Here is a 19,150-nt window from a genome sequence, read left to right on the forward strand (position 1 = left end):
AGGACGTTTCAGCTTCTTCACTTCTGACCGACTGAAGGTTTAACCTCTGTGAGTCTGAACCTGTGGAAGCGGAGATGTCAACCTAACACTGGTGATCACGATGACAGCTGAAGAGAACTTCTGGAGAAGTCACAGTTTTTCATCTTCTCTGAGCGTCGGTGTTTTTTTGACGTGTTAGTTTATTAGTTCAGTATTATACACTAACACCATCAGTGGTCATATTTACTCCTTTAGTCTGTGATTCTGACAACAGCTGATTAAACATGACATCATTTCCTCCATAGACTGAGACACAAGGGAAATAAAACCTCAGAAACTTTATCAATACATTTATTTCTAAAATAAGATGATAAACTATCTCAAAACGTTTGAAGAATATGTTTTCCTCATGTTGGTTCTGTGTTGTATGTGTGACCACAGAACTGAAGCCAACATGTCCCAGATAGGAACGCTGCCATCTGGTGTTGATGACATCACAAGGAGCCAGAGTCTGCTGTCAGTCTCAGCTGTCAATCATCACGTCTCAGCTGTCAATCATCACGTCTCAGCCTGTTCTTACATCATCAATAACTAATCAATCAAATCAGAAACACTTGAACAAACATCAGTGAGAGAAGAACGACCTGAAATGACAGAAACATCTTTACAAACTTTTATTTAACGTCTCCTTTGATTTGTTAGTTTGGTCCATGTCCCATCTGCTAACATGGAGGAGGAGGTTTATGATCTATACTGCAGCCAGACACCAGGGGGCGATACAGAAGATTTGTTTTTGCTGCAGTTGTAATGATGAACGAATTCCATTCAAATGACTCAGTGAGTAACACACACACACACAGTAACACCTACACACACACACACACACACACCACACACACACACACACACACACACACACACACAAACACACAGTAACACACACACACAGTAACACACACACACACAGTAACACACACACAGCACACACACACAGTAACACACACACACACAGTAACACACACACACACACACAGTAACACACACACACACAGCAACACACACACACACACAGTAACACACACAGTAACACGACACACAGTAACACACACACACACACACAGTAACACACACACACACACACAGTAACACACACACACACACACACAGTAACACACACACAGTAACACACACACACACACAGTAACACACACACACACACAGTGTAACACACACACACACAGTAACACACACACAGTAACACACACACACAGTAACACACACACACACACACACAGTAACACACACACAGCAACACACACACACACACACACACACACACAGTAACACACACACACACACACACAGTAACACGCACACACAGTAACACACACACACAGTAACACACACACACAGTAACACCCACACACACACACAGTAACACACACACACACACACAGTAACACACACACACACACACACACACACACAGTAACACACAGTAACACACACACACACACACACACACAGTAACACACACACACACACACACACAGCACACACACACACACACACACACACACACACAGTAACACACACACACACACACACACACACAGTAACACACACACACACACACACACACAGTAACACACACACACACACACAGTAACACACACACACACACCCACAGTGCCTCCTCAGGCTATAATGTAAATCAATAAATGCTGAAGCTGTGAAACAGTTGAATCTCGTGTTTGTCTCCTCGGGGACGAATCTGTTTCCTGTGGGATCATCAAGTTATTAACAGCTTTAATAATTAAATACTTGTATATAAAGTCTATATAAAAAGATATTATAGGAACTGATTAATGAATGAAGACATTAACGTGAGGATGTGAATTACCGACTGGAGAGTATCACAGGCATCAGCTGTTTTCTGTGTTTCAACCTTTAACAGTTAAACTCATCTGCATCTCTTTATGTTCCATTAATATCTGAGTCATCTGCTCAACATGGTTCCTCATCTACAATGTGACCTGAGTCATGTGACCGGAGTCATGTGACCCGAGTCACGTGACCTGTCACCTCACCTGTCTGCAGGTGTGGAACTGAATCACATTTAAGATTTCTGGACTTTTAAACTTTTACAGCAGCAGAAGAACAAACTGTGACCAACGTGCTGCATGTATTTATATAAATCATATAGTATATTATACAGTATATTATATATATCGTCAGTGTTGCTGCTGCACTCATCCATCTCCTTCATGTGAATGGTGCAGTGTTTGTTGGGCGGGGCTCTCCAGCTCCATATAAGCAGGAGCAGGTCTGTGGGTGGAGGGAGAATCTCCTGTGGACCTGCTGAGACCCTCTGCTCCTCCAGCTCCTCCAGCTCCTCCTGTCACCTCCTCCTCCTCCATGGACCGCTCCGGGACGCTCCGCTGGCTGCTCCTCTTCTTCTTCTTCAGCCTCATGTGCATCATGTGTCACGGTCAGGCGTCTCAGGAAGTGTCGGTGGAGGATTTGGGTTTGGAGAAACCTGAAGCAGCTGCAGACAGAGACCTGGTCAGTATCAGATCTAAAGGGTTCGGGTTAGTCTGACAGACGTAGAAGAACTAACCACGTTCTGTGGTTAGTTCTTCATACGAGTGAGAATCTAAGCTACTGGATATAATTCTAACTACATAGTGATTGGAAATGTTTGTTTAGTGCAAACATGAGTTTATAAATCTGTGTATATTCTGGATTAGATTTGGATTTCATAAGATAAATGTTTTTCCAGGTTAAGTAAATAGGAAACAGAGTAATGCACTGATAACATGTATACAATCATAAATGAAGCATTAGAAGCAGATGGAACTTCAGGCCTTGATGTGTGTGTGCAGGTGGAAGCTCTGGAGACTCTGCTGGGCAGGATGCACACTCGCATTTCCTCCAACGAGAAACGAGGGATCATCCCTCTGGTAACGTCGCTTCACTCTGAACACAGAATTCTGTCATTGCTTCATGTTTCCTACATCCCTCCACTGCTGTTTAATTAAACCAGTTAGACACTAATTAAAAGATAAGAAGAAAATGCAACAACAGACTTTGGCTCAGTGTAATTAAAGACTAATCAAGATCCAACAACAATTAACTGAGAGAGAAGAGAAAAAGCTCCACAAGCTTTTTAATCCTCAGTGGAAATAAATCCCACAGAAACCAAACGGAATCCGGCCGTGAGGCTCAACTCCAGATAAGGAACTGGATTTAATTATTTCACTGAAAAATGTGATTTACTTCTCTCCCTCATTCACTTTGGTCAGAATGAATCTGAATAATTCAGAGAAAATGAAAACAATTAAAGCAAAGGATAATAATTTAAGTAAAGGTCTGAGTTAGTAACGTAGTTTTCTTAGCATGAGATTTGTCTTTGAATGTCTCTCCTCTGCTCAGTGTGGGATGGGAGACCGATGTGCTATGAAGTTTGGGCCTCGCATCGGGAAACTCTGCGACTGTGGACGAGGAGCAAACTGTAACTCCTACCTGCTCAAGTGCATCTGAACCCCAGAAGAACTTTCTTTATTTTCCACACGCCATCACTTCTGCAGGAGAAACTATCCTGAGTCTCATCATGTGTAGCCTCATCATTTCTTTTTGTCCTTGCTGATGTTGTGGCAGCTGTTGCCGTGGGATACGGGAAGTCGCTGATGATGATGATCTGCATGTAAATGTTTCATGTTCAATAAACAGACTTGTCAACACAACTATTTGTTCTTTTATTAACTCACAGTTTACTCACAGTTAATCAGGGTTATGTTTTGTGGTTGGTGTTAAATTAGAGGGACATGATTTAATTAAAATTTGCTCCTGTAAAAATAAATCCATGAACCAACATGTTGACTGGAGGTTTTCTGTCCATGTGGGATTTTACAGGAGATTCTTTCTTTCTTTTGTCTGAATAAAAGAGATTTGAATTGAAAACCTGCAGCAAAGATCACTGATGATGAAAACTGACGTTTGTTTTAAATCTCTGAGCAGTTAACTAACTTCCCATTCACAGAAACAGTATCGACATGTTCCTTATTTTTCTATCACACATTCAAACACCTTCACATAATGAGACTTGTAGCTTCGACTGTTTCTCGTCAGTTCACACACAGGTTGTGTTTCTTAGTATAACACAATACAACAGGAAGTGTGTTCAGCTGGAACCACAAGTCTGAGCAAATAGCAGCTTTTCATAGTGACACTCGTGTGTCGCACAACAACGTTCCTCAAACAACAACGTTCCTCAAACAACAACGTTCCTCAAACAACAACGTTCCTCAAACAACAACGTTCCTCAAACAACAACGTTCCTCAAACAACAACGTTCCTCAAACAACAACGTTCCTCAAACAACAACGTTCCTCAAACAACAACGTTCCTCAAACAACAACGTTCCTCAAACAACAACGTTCCTCAAACAACAACGTTCCTCAAACAACAACGTTCCTCAAACAACAACGTTCCTCAAACAACAACGCCTTCACACAACGCTCCTCAAACAACAACGTTCCTCAAACAACAACGCTCCTCAGACAACAACGTTCCTCAAACAACAACAACGTTCCTCAAACAACAACGCCTTCACACAACGTTCCTCAAACAACAACGTTCCTCAGACAACGTCGCTTTGATGATCAGTCCACTGTAGAATAAATAGTTACTCATTATGCTCTGATATCACAGAACCTGCTCTCCTCTGATCTTTTATGTTCCATGTATTCACATTTAAAGTCAGAGGAGTTGACAGCCGCCTGCACAGAGTTGCACACAGACATAGTTTCACAGTTCAGTTCTGATGATGTTTTCTTCATCCTCATGAAACCACAGACAAAACTATCTGTTCATCGTTTAGATGAAAATCTGTGAGAGATGGAAAGTGCATCAATCAGCAGCTTTAATTTGATAATGTTGAATAATGAGGAAAACACTGATGATGTGTGTTCGAGCAGCGGCTGTGTCACTGATGGTCTGAATGTGTGAAGAGTGACAAACAGAAAACAGGTGGAGGAAAAGGAACGAGCTGAAAAACAATGAGCTGAACGAGACAATCTGCACTGAGCTTCATTTTCAAACGGTTGTTAATAAAATCTCTGAATTGCTTGAGGTCACAGTCCAAATGATTTACTCCTGTAGATTTGATGAGTTGTTAAATCAATGAAATGTGATGAATCAGCTTCGAGGTGAGAAACCAAACATCAGGGATTTTACTTCCTGGTTCCTGAAACATGCTCGGTATTAATTAAAAACATATAAACACACTGAAGCAGGAAAACTAGATGTTTCTGGACCTGCACTAAAAACCACGTGGTGAGAAACTCTTTTATTAAACAGGCCTTTTGACTGCTGCATGTTTGTAATGAATGTTCCTCATTCACAGAGCTTTTGTTAAACTTTCACCTCCATCAAATGAAAGTAAAGGACAAAACCCAGGTTTAATCCCAATAATACAGATACGTGTATCGATGCTGAGATGCAGAGCAGAGACTTGTGTCCTGCAGCATTAACGTGGTTTCATTAGTTCTTAATCCTCAGGACCGTAAAAGACGGAGCAGCTGGTTTAAAGGTCCCTCGGCTGCTCTTGGCTTCAGGGAACAGAGACAAACTGTGTTTCCCTCGTTTGGTAATAAAACTGCTCGATAGGGATGAAAAGTCACTGTTGACTCAAGCTGTTTCTTTCTGTGCCTGTTGCAGAAAAGACGTCAAATTCAATAAAGTCATTAAAGTTCATGCACTGATGAGCAGGTTCAATAAACATGAGCCCAATAATAACTTCATTACATTAAAGCAATACATCATAAACATACTGCACCATGTTGAATGGCAAATACACACATTTGCAGTAATGACTTTTCTTTACTGGACATTCAATGATTTGTTGCATCTTATTTAATTGAACATTTTTTAGCTTTATTATTAAGGATCATATTTAAAAAAAAAGAAAAAGAAACTCTGAATTGAATCATAACATTTGTGATACCGAGCCAGTTCCTCACTTCATTTGATTAAAGTCAATTAAAGGATGAATAATTCATAATAATAACAATGATAATAAATCTTTGTGTATCAGTCAAAATTAAACTCACATTAGTGATTATTAATCATCATAAAGTACGTGTCAGACCCACAGACTGTTAATAAAGATGGACGACATGACAACTACCAAAAATGAAGCCAAATCATTTAAATCGCCCCCTAGTGGCTGGCTACAGTAAAGGTCAGGCCTCCTCCATGTTAGCAGATGGGACATGGACCAAACTACAAAAATAAAACAAATGAAATAAATGTTTGTAAAGATGTTTCTGTCATTTCAGGTCGTTCTCATCTCTCTGATGTTTGTTCAAGTTTCTGATCAGTTTGGTTTGAATCAGTTATTTGATGATGTAACAACAGGAGGAGACGTGATGATTGACAGCTGAGACTGACTCCGTCAAATCAACACTTCCTTTCTCTGTTATTCTCTTCACAGTTCTGTGGGATATTTCATACGTAGACCTATCATTGATAATATCAGAGCACATCACTGCCAGTACAAATATTCTGTTTAATATTTAATAGTATATATATATATATTATATTATATCTGGACGTCATCGACCTGCAGGGAGGAAACACAACGTGACCCTGACGTCACCACCCAGATGTTAATCTGAAGCTTTCACACAAACTGGATTTTCTGTGTGAAAGCTCATGGAAACAAATCAGTTTGACTTTGGAGAATTAACAGAAACATGTCATGTTCCTTCATGTGTTAAATCATATATATATATATATATATATATATATATATATATATATGGAAAACACAAACTTAGATGCCTCCTTCACCAAATGCCTCAGAATAAACTGATTTAATAGAAATATAGTAAAAGTGTGTTGTAGTTTCCGACACCACGCTGTAGCTCTGCAGTCGCCTCCAGCAGATGGCGATGTTTCCTCACTTATACTTATTGACTGTAGTTTGTGTATGAAGAGAAAAGTTCATGAAGCTTCATCACTTCATCACTTCAGTGGATTTCACTGTTTATGAGGAGATTCATCCTCTGGGGAATCTGATGATGAAGAGTAGAAATGAAAACCTGTTGACCTCAGCTCACATGTGAGTTCGACTCTTTGATTCTCTGAATATTGTCTCAACTTTTCACATGAAGACAAACTTTGTCCTTTTGTCTTTTTGTGAATGAAATGACATAAAGTAGGCGGACATGTTTTTAACATTTCTAATGATGTCATGAGTTGATCTATTTATTGTTATCATGTCACACACACAGAGTAGAGATGACACACACACACACACACACACACACACACACACACACACACACACACACACACACACACACACACACACACACAGATGAGGGTTATTCTCATTATTGCTGCAGACTCCAAGGTGTCTGTGGATGTATTGTGTGTAATTAGAGAAGAACACTGAGGATTATTTAAAGACAAGTGTTGGTGTGTTGGCGACAGAAGCAGAAAGGTCCCGAACCCACAACCTTTCATTAGCTCACAGTGACGCACACCAGGGATCTTCTCCGTGTTATTTACCGATCCACTGAATCTGAGCGTTGTCCTGAGGGTTGAAAAGAAAAGGGAGGAGTGAGGTACTGTTCCTCACGAAGACTTTATTATTCAGTGTCTTTATTAGGTCTCGTCTCTTAAATGTTCGTTTCTCATAAAAGATGAAGCATTCATTGTAAATATCAAAGTTTTCCATGCTCAGAACGTTCTGCACCATGACAGCCAGAGACCGCCCACGCTCAAACATCCTGTGTCCTCAGTCCTGTAGGAACGGAGCATTATGATTTCATGCTGGAGACCAGGGAGCCTTTGCATTAATCATCTGCTCCACCCACACAGGTCTGAAACAGGAGCTTCCTCCACACGTGTTGATGATGCAGGTTGAAGTCAGGATCTCCTCTGACGGATCCGATGTGACAGGAGGTCGTCAGCTGCTGCTTCACTGCGTTAACGTGGAGTTTAAAGAGCTACACACATGAACATGTGGCTGTCAGACGACCTGATGTCCTCCTGTCCGATTGGATCTGTTCCAGGTCACGAGTCACTGAATCAGTCCGATAGCTGATCAGTGTGTGAGCAGGGATCTGTCGTCCATCTTTAATAATGTAAATGGTTTGATACTTGCTGAGCTTCATTTAAAGTGTTTTTTAATGACGTGAATATTTGTTATTTTAAAGTGGATCGATGAACAGTGATGTCACTGATCCACTTTGACCCTGAAAGGACAAAGTATTAATGTGCGATCGTATAAAATGAGTAAATGTGAAGAATAATTTCAGATCATTAACTAACTTTATTAAAAGTGCATGTTTATGTGGTGAAGCCGTGCACATGACTCACTGATGACGAGTCTGAACTCAAAGAGACAGTTTGACTCACGTGATTTTCATTACGTTGTCTGACTCCAGGACAATAACGATGCTCATTAATCACGATCTTATTTCAATCTGACGACTGGTGAGACCCCAGCTGCAGCAATTAGTGATGAGTCACAGCTGGAATTAACTCTCCGCCCTGATTGGTCCTCACTGTGAAAGTTGGCTGCTTCGCCGTGTGTAGACCAATCAGACGGCAGCGAGGACATATTGATATCGAAGAGCGGAGGAGATAAATCCAGAATATCTCTGACGTGATGCTCTCATGTTCTCCTCCTCCTCCTCCTCCTCCTCCTCCTCAAACCTCCATATGAGGAGTTTCCAGGAGGTGATCTGAGTAATTCACAGATTCTCTCCCTCATAAATCTGCAAGCTCAAACTGCAGCGAGGGAACAGGAGCAGAGTGAAGATGCATCGGAGATGAATCTTATCATCGTATGGAAGATAAGAAATATACAATAAGAAGAATAAGTTCATATTAATAATCCTTTAAAAGATTCTACTGCAGAATCTAAAGTCATTTCACCTTCAGATGTTTATGTTTCTCTCTTTGAAACGTTGGGTTAACTAAGCAGACGCATTATCTTCAGCCTTTTGGAGGCTCGGGTTAGAGGAGGTGCAGGACAGGAGGAGCAGGAGGAACCGGAGGAAGAGGAGGGACAGGAGGAACAGGAGGGAGAGGAGGGACAGGAGGAACAGGAGGACAGGAGGGCAGGAGGAACAGGAGGAACAGGAGAAGGGGAGGACAGAGAACAGGAGGGCAAACGGAAGAGGAAGAGGAAGAGGAGGACAGGAGAACGGAGAAAGAAGGACAGAGGAAGAGGAGGGGCCCGGAGAAGACAAGGAGGACAACAGGAGACAGGGAGAAGGGAGAGAGAAGAGGAACAGGAGGAACCGGAGGAACAGGAGAACCGAGGAAGGAGGAAGAGGAGGGACAGGAGGAACCGGAGGAACAGGAGGAACCGGAGGAAGAGGAGGGACAGGAGGAACAGGAGGGAGAGGACAGGAGGAACAGGAGGAACGGAGGAAGGGGGACAGGAGGAACAGGAGGGACAGGAGGAACCGGAGGAAGAGGAGGGACAGGAGGAAGAGGAGGGACAGGAGGAAGAGGAGGGACAGGAGGAACAGGAGGAACCGGAGGAACAGGAGGAGCAGGAGGAACCGGAGGAAGAGGAGGGACAGGAGGAACCGGAGGAAGAGGAGGGACAGGAGGAACAGGAGGGACAGGAGGAACAGGAGGGACAGGAGGAAGAGGAGGGACAGGAGGGACAGGAGGAAGAGGAGGAAGAGGAGGAACAGGAGGGACAGGAGGAACAGGAGGGACAGGAGGAACAGGAGGAAGAGGAGGGACAGGAGGAACAGGAGGACAGGAGGAACAGGAGGGACAGGAGGAACCGGAGGAAGAGGAGGGACAGGAGGAACAGGAGGGACAGGAGGAACAGGAGGGACAGGAGGAAGAGGAGGGACAGGAGGAACAGGAGGAAGAGGAGGAAGAGGAGGAACAGGAGGGACAGGAGGAACTGGAGGAAGGGGAGGGACAGGAGGAACCGGAGGAAGAGGAGGGACAGGAGGAACAGGAGGGACAGGAGGAACAGGAGGGACAGGAGGAACAGGAGGGACAGGAGGAACCGGGGAAGAGGAGGGACAGGAGGAACAGGAGGGACAGGAGGGACAGGAGGAACAGGAGGAACAGGAGGAACAGGAGGAAGGGGAGGGACAGGAGGAACAGGAGGGACAGGAGGAACCGGAGGAACAGGAGGAACCGGAGGAAGGGGAGGGACAGGAGGGACAGGAGGAACAGGAGGAAGAGTAGGGACTGGAGGAACCGGAGGAAGGGGAGGGACAGGAGGGACAGGAGGACAGGAGGGACAGGAGGAACAGGAGGACAGGAGGAACAGAGGGACAGGAGGAACCGGAGGAAGAGGAGGGACAGGAGGAACAGGAGGAACAGGAGGGACAGGAGGAACAGGAGGAACAGGAGGGACAGGAGGAACAGGAGGGACAGGAGGAACAGGAGGAACAGGAGGGACAGGAGGAACGGAGGAAGAGGAGGGACAGGAGGAAGAGGAGGGACAGGAGGAACAGGAGGAGAGAGGGGAACAGGAGGAACAGGAGGAAGAGTAGGGACAGGAGGAACCGGAGGAAGGGGAGGGACAGGAGGGACAGGAGGAAGAGGAGGGACAGGAGGAACAGGAGGAACAGGAGGGACAGGAGGAACCGGAGGAAGAGGAGGGACAGGAGGAAGAGGAGGGACAGGAGGAACAGGAGGGAGAGGAGGAACAGGAGGAACAGGAGGGACAGGAGGAACAGGAGGACAGGAGGAAGAGTAGGGACAGGAGGAACTGGAGGAAGGGAGGGACAGGAGGGACAGGAGGAACAGGAGGGACAGGAGGAACAGGAGGGACAGGAGGAACCGGAGGAAGAGGAGGGACAGGAGGAACAGGAGGAACAGGAGGAACAGGAGGAACAGGAGGAACAGGAGGGACAGGAGGAACAGGAGGAACAGGAGGGACAGGAGGAACCGGAGGAAGAGGAGGGACAGGAGGGAGAGGAGGGACAGGAGGAACAGGAGGGAGAGGAGGGACAGGAGGAACAGGAGGGACAGGAGGAACAGGAGGGACAGGAGGAACAGGAGGAACAGGAGGGACAGGAGGAAGAGGAGGGACAGGAGGACAGGAGGAACAGGAGGAACAGGAGGAACAGGAGGGACAGGAGGAACAGGAGGGACAGGAGGAACAGGAGGAACGGAGGAAGAGGAGGGACAGGAGGAACAGGAGGAACTGGAGGAACAGGAGGGACAGGAGGAACAGGAGGAACCGGAGGAACAGGAGGGACAGGAGGAACAGGAGGAACAGGAGGAACAGGAGGGACAGGAGGAAGAGGAGGGACAGGAGGAAGAGGAGGGACAGGAGGGACAGGAGGAACAGGAGGAACAGGAGCAAGAGGAGGGACAGGAGGAAGAGGAGGGACAGGAGGGACAGGAGGAACAGGAGGGACAGGAGGAAGAGGAGGGACAGGAGGAACAGGAGGGACAGGAGGAACAGGAGGAAGAGGAGGAAGGAACAGGGCAGAGGGAAGAGGAGGGACAGGAGGAACAGGAGGACAGGAGGACAGGAGGAAGAGGAGGGACAGAGGAACAGGAGGAGAGGAACAGGAGGACAGAGGAACAGAAGGACAGGAGGAAGAGGAGGGACAGGAGGAACAGGAGGGACAGGAGGAACAGGAGGAAGAGGAGGGACAGGAGGAAGAGGAGGAACAGGAGGGACAGGAGGAACAGGAGGGAGAGGAGGAACAGGAGGGACAGGAGGAAGAGGAGGGACAGGAGGGACAGGAGGAAGAGGAGGGACAGGAGGGACAGGAGGAAGAGGAGGGACAAGAGGAAGAGGAGGGACAGGAGGAACAGGAGGGACAGGAGGAAGAGGAGGGACAGGGAGGACAGGAGGAAGAGGAGGGACAGGAGGGACAGGAGGAAGAGGAGGGACAAGAGGAAGAGGAGGGACAGGAGGAACAGGAGGAAGAGGAGGGACAGGAGGAACAGGAGGGACAGGAGGAAGAGGAGGACAAGAGGAGAGGAGGGACAGGAGGAAGAGGAGGAACAGGAGGAACAGGAGGAAGAGGAGGGACAGGAGGGACAGGAGGAACAGGAGGGACAGGAGGGACAGGAGGGACAGGAGGAAGAGGAGGAAAAGGAGGAACAGGAGGGACAGGAGGAAGAGGAGGAACAGGAGGAAGAGGAGGAACAGGAGGAACAGGAGGACAGGAGGAAGAGGAGGGACAAGAGGAAGAGGAGGGACAAGAGGAAGAGGAGGGACAGGAGGAACAGGAGGGACAGGAGGAAGAGGAGGGACAGGAGGAAGAGGAGGGACAGGAGGGACAGGAGGAAGAGGAGGGACAGGAGGAAGAGGAGGGACAGGAGGAACAGGAGGGACAGGAGGAAGAGGAGGGACAGGAGGAAGAGGAGGGACAGGAGGAAGAGGAGGGACAGGAGGAACAGGAGGAAGAGGAGGGACAGGAGGGACAGGAGGAACAGGAGGGACAGGAGGGACAGGAGGAACAGGAGGGAAAAGGAGGAACAGGAGGGACAGGAGGAAGAGGAGGAACAGGAGGAAGAGGAGGAACAGGAGGAACAGGAGGAAGAGGAGGGACAGGAGGAAGAGGAGGGACAAGAGGAAGAGGAGGGACAGGAGGAACAGGAGGGACAGGAGGAAGAGGAGGGACAAGAGGAAGAGGAGGGACAGGAGGGACAGGAGGAAGAGGAGGGACAAGAGGAAGAGGAGGGACAAGAGGAAGAGGAGGGACAGGAGGGACAGGAGGAAGAGGAGGGACAGGAGGAACAGGAGGGACAAGAGGAAGAGGAGGGACAAGAGGAAGAGGAGGGACAGGAGGAACAGGAGGGACAGGAGGGAAGAGAGGGACAGGAGGAAGAGGAGGGACAGGAGGAACAGGAGGAAGAGGAGGGACAGGAGGGACAGGAGGAAGAGGAGGGACAGGAGGAAGAGGAGGGACAGGAGGAAGAGGAGGGACAAGAGGAAGAGGAGGGACAGGAGGAACAGGAGGGACAGGAGGAAGAGGAGGAACAAGAGGAAGAGGAGGGACAGGAGGGACAGGAGGAAGAGGAGGGACAGGAGGAAGAGGAGGCAGGAGGAACAGGAGGGACAGGAGGAAGAGGAGGGACAGGAGGAAGAGGAGGGACAGGAGGAAGAGGAGGGACAGGAGGAACAGGAGGAAGAGGAGGGACAGGAGGGACAGGAGGAACAGGAGGGACAGGAGGGACAGGAGGAACAGGAGGAAAAGGAGGAACAGGAGGGACAGGAGGAAGAGGAGGAACAGGAGGAAGAGGAGGAACAGGAGGAACAGGAGGGACAGGAGGGACAGGAGGAAGAGGAGGACAAGAGGAAGAGGAGGGACAAGAGGAAGAGGAGGGACAGGAGGAACAGGAGGGACAGGAGGAAGAGGAGGGACAGGAGGGACAGGAGGAAGAGGAGGGACAGGAGGGACAGGAGGAAGAGGAGGGACAAGAGGAAGAGGAGGGACAGGAGGAACAGGAGGGACAGGAGGAAGAGGAGGGACAGGAGGAACAGGAGGAAGAGGAGGGACAAGAGGAAGAGGAGGGACAGGAGGAACAGGAGGAAGAGGAGGGACAGGAGGAACAGGAGGGACAGGAGGAAGAGGAGGGACAAGAGGAAGAGGAGGGACAGGAGGAAGAGGAGGAACAGGAGGAACAGGAGGAAGAGGAGGGACAGGAGGGACAGGAGGGACAGGAGGGACAGGAGGGACAGGAGGGACAGGAGGAAGAGGAGGAAAAGGAGGAACAGGAGGGACAGGAGGAAGAGGAGGAACAGGAGGAAGAGGAGGAAGAGGAGGAACAGGAGGGACAGGAGGAAGAGGAGGGACAAGAGGAAGAGGAGGGACAAGAGGAAGAGGAGGGACAGGAGGAACAGGAGGGACAGGAGGAAGAGGAGGGACAAGAGGAAGAGGAGGGACAGGAGGGACAGGAGGAAGAGGAGGACAGGAGGAAGAGGAGGGACAGGAGGAACAGGAGGGACAGGAGGAAGAGGAGGGACAGGAGGAAGAGGAGGGACAGGAGGAACAGGAGGAAGAGGAGGGACAGGAGGGACAGGAGGGACAGGAGGGACAGGAGGGACAGGAGGAAGAGGAGGGACAAGAGGAAGAGGAGGGACAAGAGGAAGAGGAGGGACAGGAGGAACAGGAGGGACAGGAGGAAGAGGAGGGACAAGAGGAAGAGGAGGGACAGGAGGGACAGGAGGAAGAGGAGGGACAGGAGGAACAGGAGGGACAGGAGTTAGAGGAGGGACAAGAGGAAGAGGAGGGACAGGAGGAACAGGAGGGACAGGAGGAACAGGAGGAAGAGGAGGGACAGGAGGGACAGGAGGAACAGGAGGGACAGGAGGGACAGGAGGAAGAGGAGGAAAAGGAGGAACAGGAGGGACAGGAGGAAGAGGAGGAAAGGAGGAAGAGAGGAACAGGAGGAACAGGAGGGACAGGAGGGACAGGAGGAAGAGGAGAAGAGAACAAGAAGAGGAGGGACAAGAGACAGGAGGGACAGAGGAAGAGGAGGGACAAGAGGAAGAGGAGGGACAGAGGGACAGGAGGAAGAGGAGGGACAGGAGGAAGAGGAGGGACAAGAGGAAGAGGAGGGACAGGAGGAACAGGAGGGACAGGAGGAAGAGGAGGGACAGGAGGAAGAGGAGGGACAAGAGGAAGAGGAGGGACAAGAGGAAGAGGAGGGACAGGAGGAACAGGAGGAAGAGGAGGGACAGGAAAGAGAGGAACAGGAGGAAGAGGAGGGACAGGAGGAACAGGAGGAAGAGGAGGGACAGGAGGAAGAGGGAGAAGAAGGGACAAGAGGAAGAGGAGGACAAGAAAGAGGAGGGACAGGAGAGAGAAGAGGAGGAACAGAGGAAAGAAGAAGAGGACAAGAGGAAGAGGAGGGACAGGAGGAACAGGAGGAAGAGGAGGGACAGGAGGACAGGAGGAACAGGAGGAAAAGGAAGAGGAGGGACAGGAGGAACAGGAGGAAGAGGAGGGACAGGAGGAAGAGGGACAAGAGGAAGAGGAGGGACAGGAGGAAGAGGAGAGACAAGAGGAAGAAAGAGGGACAGGAGGAAGAGGAGGACAGGAGGAACAGGAGAAGGGAGGAAGAGGAGGGACAGGAGGAAGAGGAGGGACAAGAGGAAGAGGGACAAGAGGAAGAGGAGGGACAGGAAGGAGGAGGGAGGAACAGGAGGGACAGGAGGAAGAGGAGGGACAAGAGGAAGAGGAGGGACAGGAGGAAGAGGAGGGACAGGAGGGACAGGAGGAAGAGGAGGGACAGGAGGGACAGGAGGAACAGGAGGGACAGGAGGAAGAGGAGGGACAAGAGGAAGAGGAGGGACAAGAGGAAGAGGAGGGACAGGAGGAACAGGAGGAAGAGGAGGGACAGGAGGGACAGGAGGAAGAGGAGGGACAGGAGGAAGAGGAGGGACAGGAGGAAGAGGAGGGACAGGAGGGACAGGAGGAAGAGGAGGAACAGGAGGAAGAGGAGGGACAGGAGGAAGAGGAGGGACAGGAGTGATGTTTTACAATGAAATAAATGTGAACAACAATGTTTGAGAGGCTCGTAGTCATGAACCTGTAGAGAAATCCTGGATCCACCTGTTGATCCAGATCTGCTCCAGAGTTCTTCTGGGTTCTAAACCTATTGAGCTAAATCTTAGGGTCTAAACCTGTGGATCTGAATCTATAGGTTTAGATCCCAGTGGAACACGAGGAGGTGAAGAGATGACGGAGCTCGAGGGAACAAGACGAACGAACACAGGAGGAAACTCAGGTGAGTGAGAAGACAGGAAACATGGAGGAAGTGACCTGAAACAGATGTGAGTTTCAAAATAAAACAGGAAACAAGACAACAAACATGGTAACAAAGTAACAAGTAAAAGTAAAAAGAGTTCATAAAATCTTTCCATCAGAAAAGTGACAGGTTCCTCTTCCCTCTGGTTGGTCACTAGTTTTATAAACTAAATGAAATCTGCAGCTTTTGATCATGTTTCTGTCGAATCAGAGAAGTTTGTCATCGTGATGCTTTATAAAAACCTGCAGCAACTAACAGAAACAATCAGAGAGAAGCTGCTGAAGCTGCTTTGATATTCTATATATATATTATACATAACACCATTCTGAGGCCTATGTTCCACATGAAGCGTAGAACTAAAGCTAAATATCATCGGTTCTGCTGAAAGGTTCTTCAATCACCTCACGTCATCAACGTTTCAGCAGAAGCACCAGAGCAAAGAATCAGAATCAGAAGTGAACAGAAACTATAAAGAGCTGGAGACGCAGGAGGAGAACGACTGGTTGGTGATGAAATGTTAAAGTCATTAAAAGAGACATGAGTCATGCAGCCTGCAGCACAAAGCTTCCTCCGTCTGAATGGGCCGAACATCTCAACCTCTCATCCAGGCTGTGAAGCTGGAACTCAGCATCAAGAGGAGACGTCTGTAAACTCTCGTGATTTCAGACATAACTCTGATATTATACTACCAATAGTGTCCACACACAGCAAGAGGGTTGTTGGTTTGAATCCTGGTTCTGCCGTGTGTGGAGTTCACATGTTCTCAGTGTGTCACTGTGGGTTTCTCTGGTTTCAGGTGTTTAGATGAACTGTGTGAATGTGGATCATCAAAAGTTTTCTTCACATCATGTAAAATAATTAAAAAGAATTCAGCAGTTTAACAAATCACCTGGTTTCTTCCACCACTGATTTAAATACATCAGCTTCTTAATGTGAGTTCAACGAGGCGTCGCTGCTGATTTCACACAGAAGAAGATTTAACATCATCATTTACAGCAGAACTAATACTGGTAATAAAGATTCACTACAGCTGCTTGAACACGGAACAAAGTTCTTCAACTTCTCCTCTGAGGCTGGAAATACAAGGATTCAATCTAACATGAGTTATTCAAACTTGAGCCAGTAACGAGTAATCCATTACTTCAGCAGAGCCGTTGTTGTTGACTGTGAATCAGGCGCAGTTTGCAGCAACTGGTCCCGATGACTCACTGCGGGTTCCACGCATGAGCAGCAGGACAAACATCAGGTGGAGCCACCAGATAAAAGCTGTCTGCAGCGGCGGAGCCTCAATCTGATCCGGGATCGAACCACATGCAGCCGCGCGTCACCACCATGCACAGCTCCAGGCTGCTGAGCGCGCTCCTGTGCGCACTGCTGCTCGTGTCCGGCACCGCTGGATCCGCAGAGATGGAGAGTTCCGAGGACCTGAGCCCCAGAGCTCTGCGGGACTTCTACCCCAAAGGTCCGAACCTGACCAGCGAGAAGCAGCTGGTAAGAGCCGGTCTCCGTGCACGCGTACACACCGTGCACGCTTCGTTTCTTCTGTATCTCACCAATTATACTCTTTACTTTGAATTAGTTTCTGCTTTGGATTGTTGTAATGAACAGAAACATGTGACGTTTAAGGACAAATCTTCCACTTTGTTAGAAATGAAATCATATCAATATTAAATATTGACATAAACAGTAAATATTCCTCATCTTCATGTTCAAAGAGTTTTTAGTTGAAGTAATTCACCAACACTGAACACATGAATGTTCTTTGTGTTGTAAGATTATATGTTTATATGCAGTTCATGATATTACATATTATACATATATTATATATGTAGAGAGAAATCAAATATATGTATAAATATGAGATCATATATATATATATATATGTGTGTGTAATATGAAATGATATGTCTATATATATATACGTTTATATTATGAGATTATATATATATATACATATGTGTGTGTGTAATATGAGATAATATGCATGTTTATGTGTATAATATGAGATTATATGTATATATATGTGTATAATATGAGATGATATATGTGTGTGTGTGTTTGTGTAATATGAGATTATATGTATATATATATGTGTATAATATGAGATTATATGTATATATATATGTGTGTATAATATGAGATTATATGTATATATATATATATATGTGTGTATAATATGAGATTATATGTATATATATATATATATGTGTGTATAACATGAGATTATATATATATGTGTATAATATGAGATTATATGTATATATATATGTGTGTATAATATGAGATTATATATATATGTGTATAATATGAGATTATATGTATATATATATATATATATATATATATACATGTGTGTATAATATGAGATTATATATATATATGTGTATAATATGAGATTATATGTATATATGTGTGTATAATATGAGATGTATATATAGAGTGACAGCTGTTTGTGTGTGTTTCAGCTCGGAGCTCTGCAGGAAGTTCTGGAGAAGCTTCAGGCGAAACGTCTTCCTCTGTGGGAGAAGAAATTTGGTCAAGTCCCCACGGTACAGATCACTGATTTATAGATAATCATTGATATAGATAATCATTGATCGTATATCTCAGAGTTAATCCCAGTGTCTCTCTCTCAGTGTGATGTGGGGGAGCAGTGTGCCGTGAGGAAAGGAGCTCGGATTGGGAAGATGTGCGACTGCCCCCGAGGAGCGTTCTGCAACTTCTTCCTGCTGAAGTGCTTATGAGCCTCGGATCTGAATGTAGTAATGTAAAGTAAAGAAAAGTGTCTCTCGGTTCCTTTGTAATAACTGTAATATTTTTTTATGATGCAGCTGAGCTGAGTGACTGACGCCTCCCACAGACAACTGTAGTAGTTCTATGATAAATATATATTTATTAAATACTTTAAAATATATATTATATCCCAGATCAGTCTGTACAGATGTTAAGAGACAGACAGGAGGATTCACACAGTGTAAATATTCAGAAACACTTTATGTCTGAGAAGCACAGGGTCAATGTTGTGATGTAGTAGGAGCTAAGAAATTACCCACAATGCACCGTAAACCTGAGGACCAGGTACACAGTGAAAAGCCTGAACAGCAGAATGATGCAAACAGGACAGAAGACGGTTCGTTACATGATGTTTTGTGTCTGACTCAACAATAAACTGTGGATCAGGGTGTTTTGTAAAATCAGGGCATCGCTGCATATTCTTTAAACCTGACTCATGTAACAGGCGCGTGCACAGACAACAAGTTATATAACGTGCACGTCCTGACTTTACTGTCATGATTTCATTTGTGATGTCACACCTCCTGGGGCGGGGGAAAATAAAATGTGCAGAGTCAATGAAACTATGAGCGTCACATTCATACAGCAGAGAATCCAGATT

At 46.6% G+C, this 19,150-nt stretch overlaps 2 protein-coding genes across 2 annotated transcripts; both read left to right on the top strand.

Annotated features, from left to right (window-relative positions):
• The first annotated feature begins 2,237 nt into the window (after positions 1 to 2,237).
• Positions 2,238 to 3,725, top strand: cartl (cocaine- and amphetamine-regulated transcript-like). The gene is given in 4 exon segments (XM_035158801.2): positions 2,238 to 2,377; positions 2,379 to 2,544; positions 2,865 to 2,942; positions 3,415 to 3,725. Coding segments are annotated over 4 exon segments (477 nt in total). The 5' UTR covers positions 2,238 to 2,252; the 3' UTR covers positions 3,523 to 3,725.
• Positions 3,726 to 16,959: 13,234 nt separating this feature from the next.
• On the top strand, positions 16,960 to 19,107 carry LOC118109989 (cocaine- and amphetamine-regulated transcript protein). Its single transcript, XM_035157494.2, has 3 exons — positions 16,960 to 17,247; positions 18,222 to 18,305; positions 18,393 to 19,107. The coding sequence occupies exons 1-3, from the start codon at positions 17,068 to 17,070 to the stop codon at positions 18,498 to 18,500; spliced, it is 372 nt and encodes a 123-aa protein (XP_035013385.1). The 5' UTR covers positions 16,960 to 17,067; the 3' UTR covers positions 18,501 to 19,107.
• The last annotated feature ends 43 nt before the right edge of the window (positions 19,108 to 19,150 follow it).

This window comes from Hippoglossus stenolepis, chromosome 1, assembly GCF_022539355.2.
Source record: "Hippoglossus stenolepis isolate QCI-W04-F060 chromosome 1, HSTE1.2, whole genome shotgun sequence".
Taxonomy (NCBI): domain Eukaryota; kingdom Metazoa; phylum Chordata; class Actinopteri; order Pleuronectiformes; family Pleuronectidae; genus Hippoglossus; species Hippoglossus stenolepis.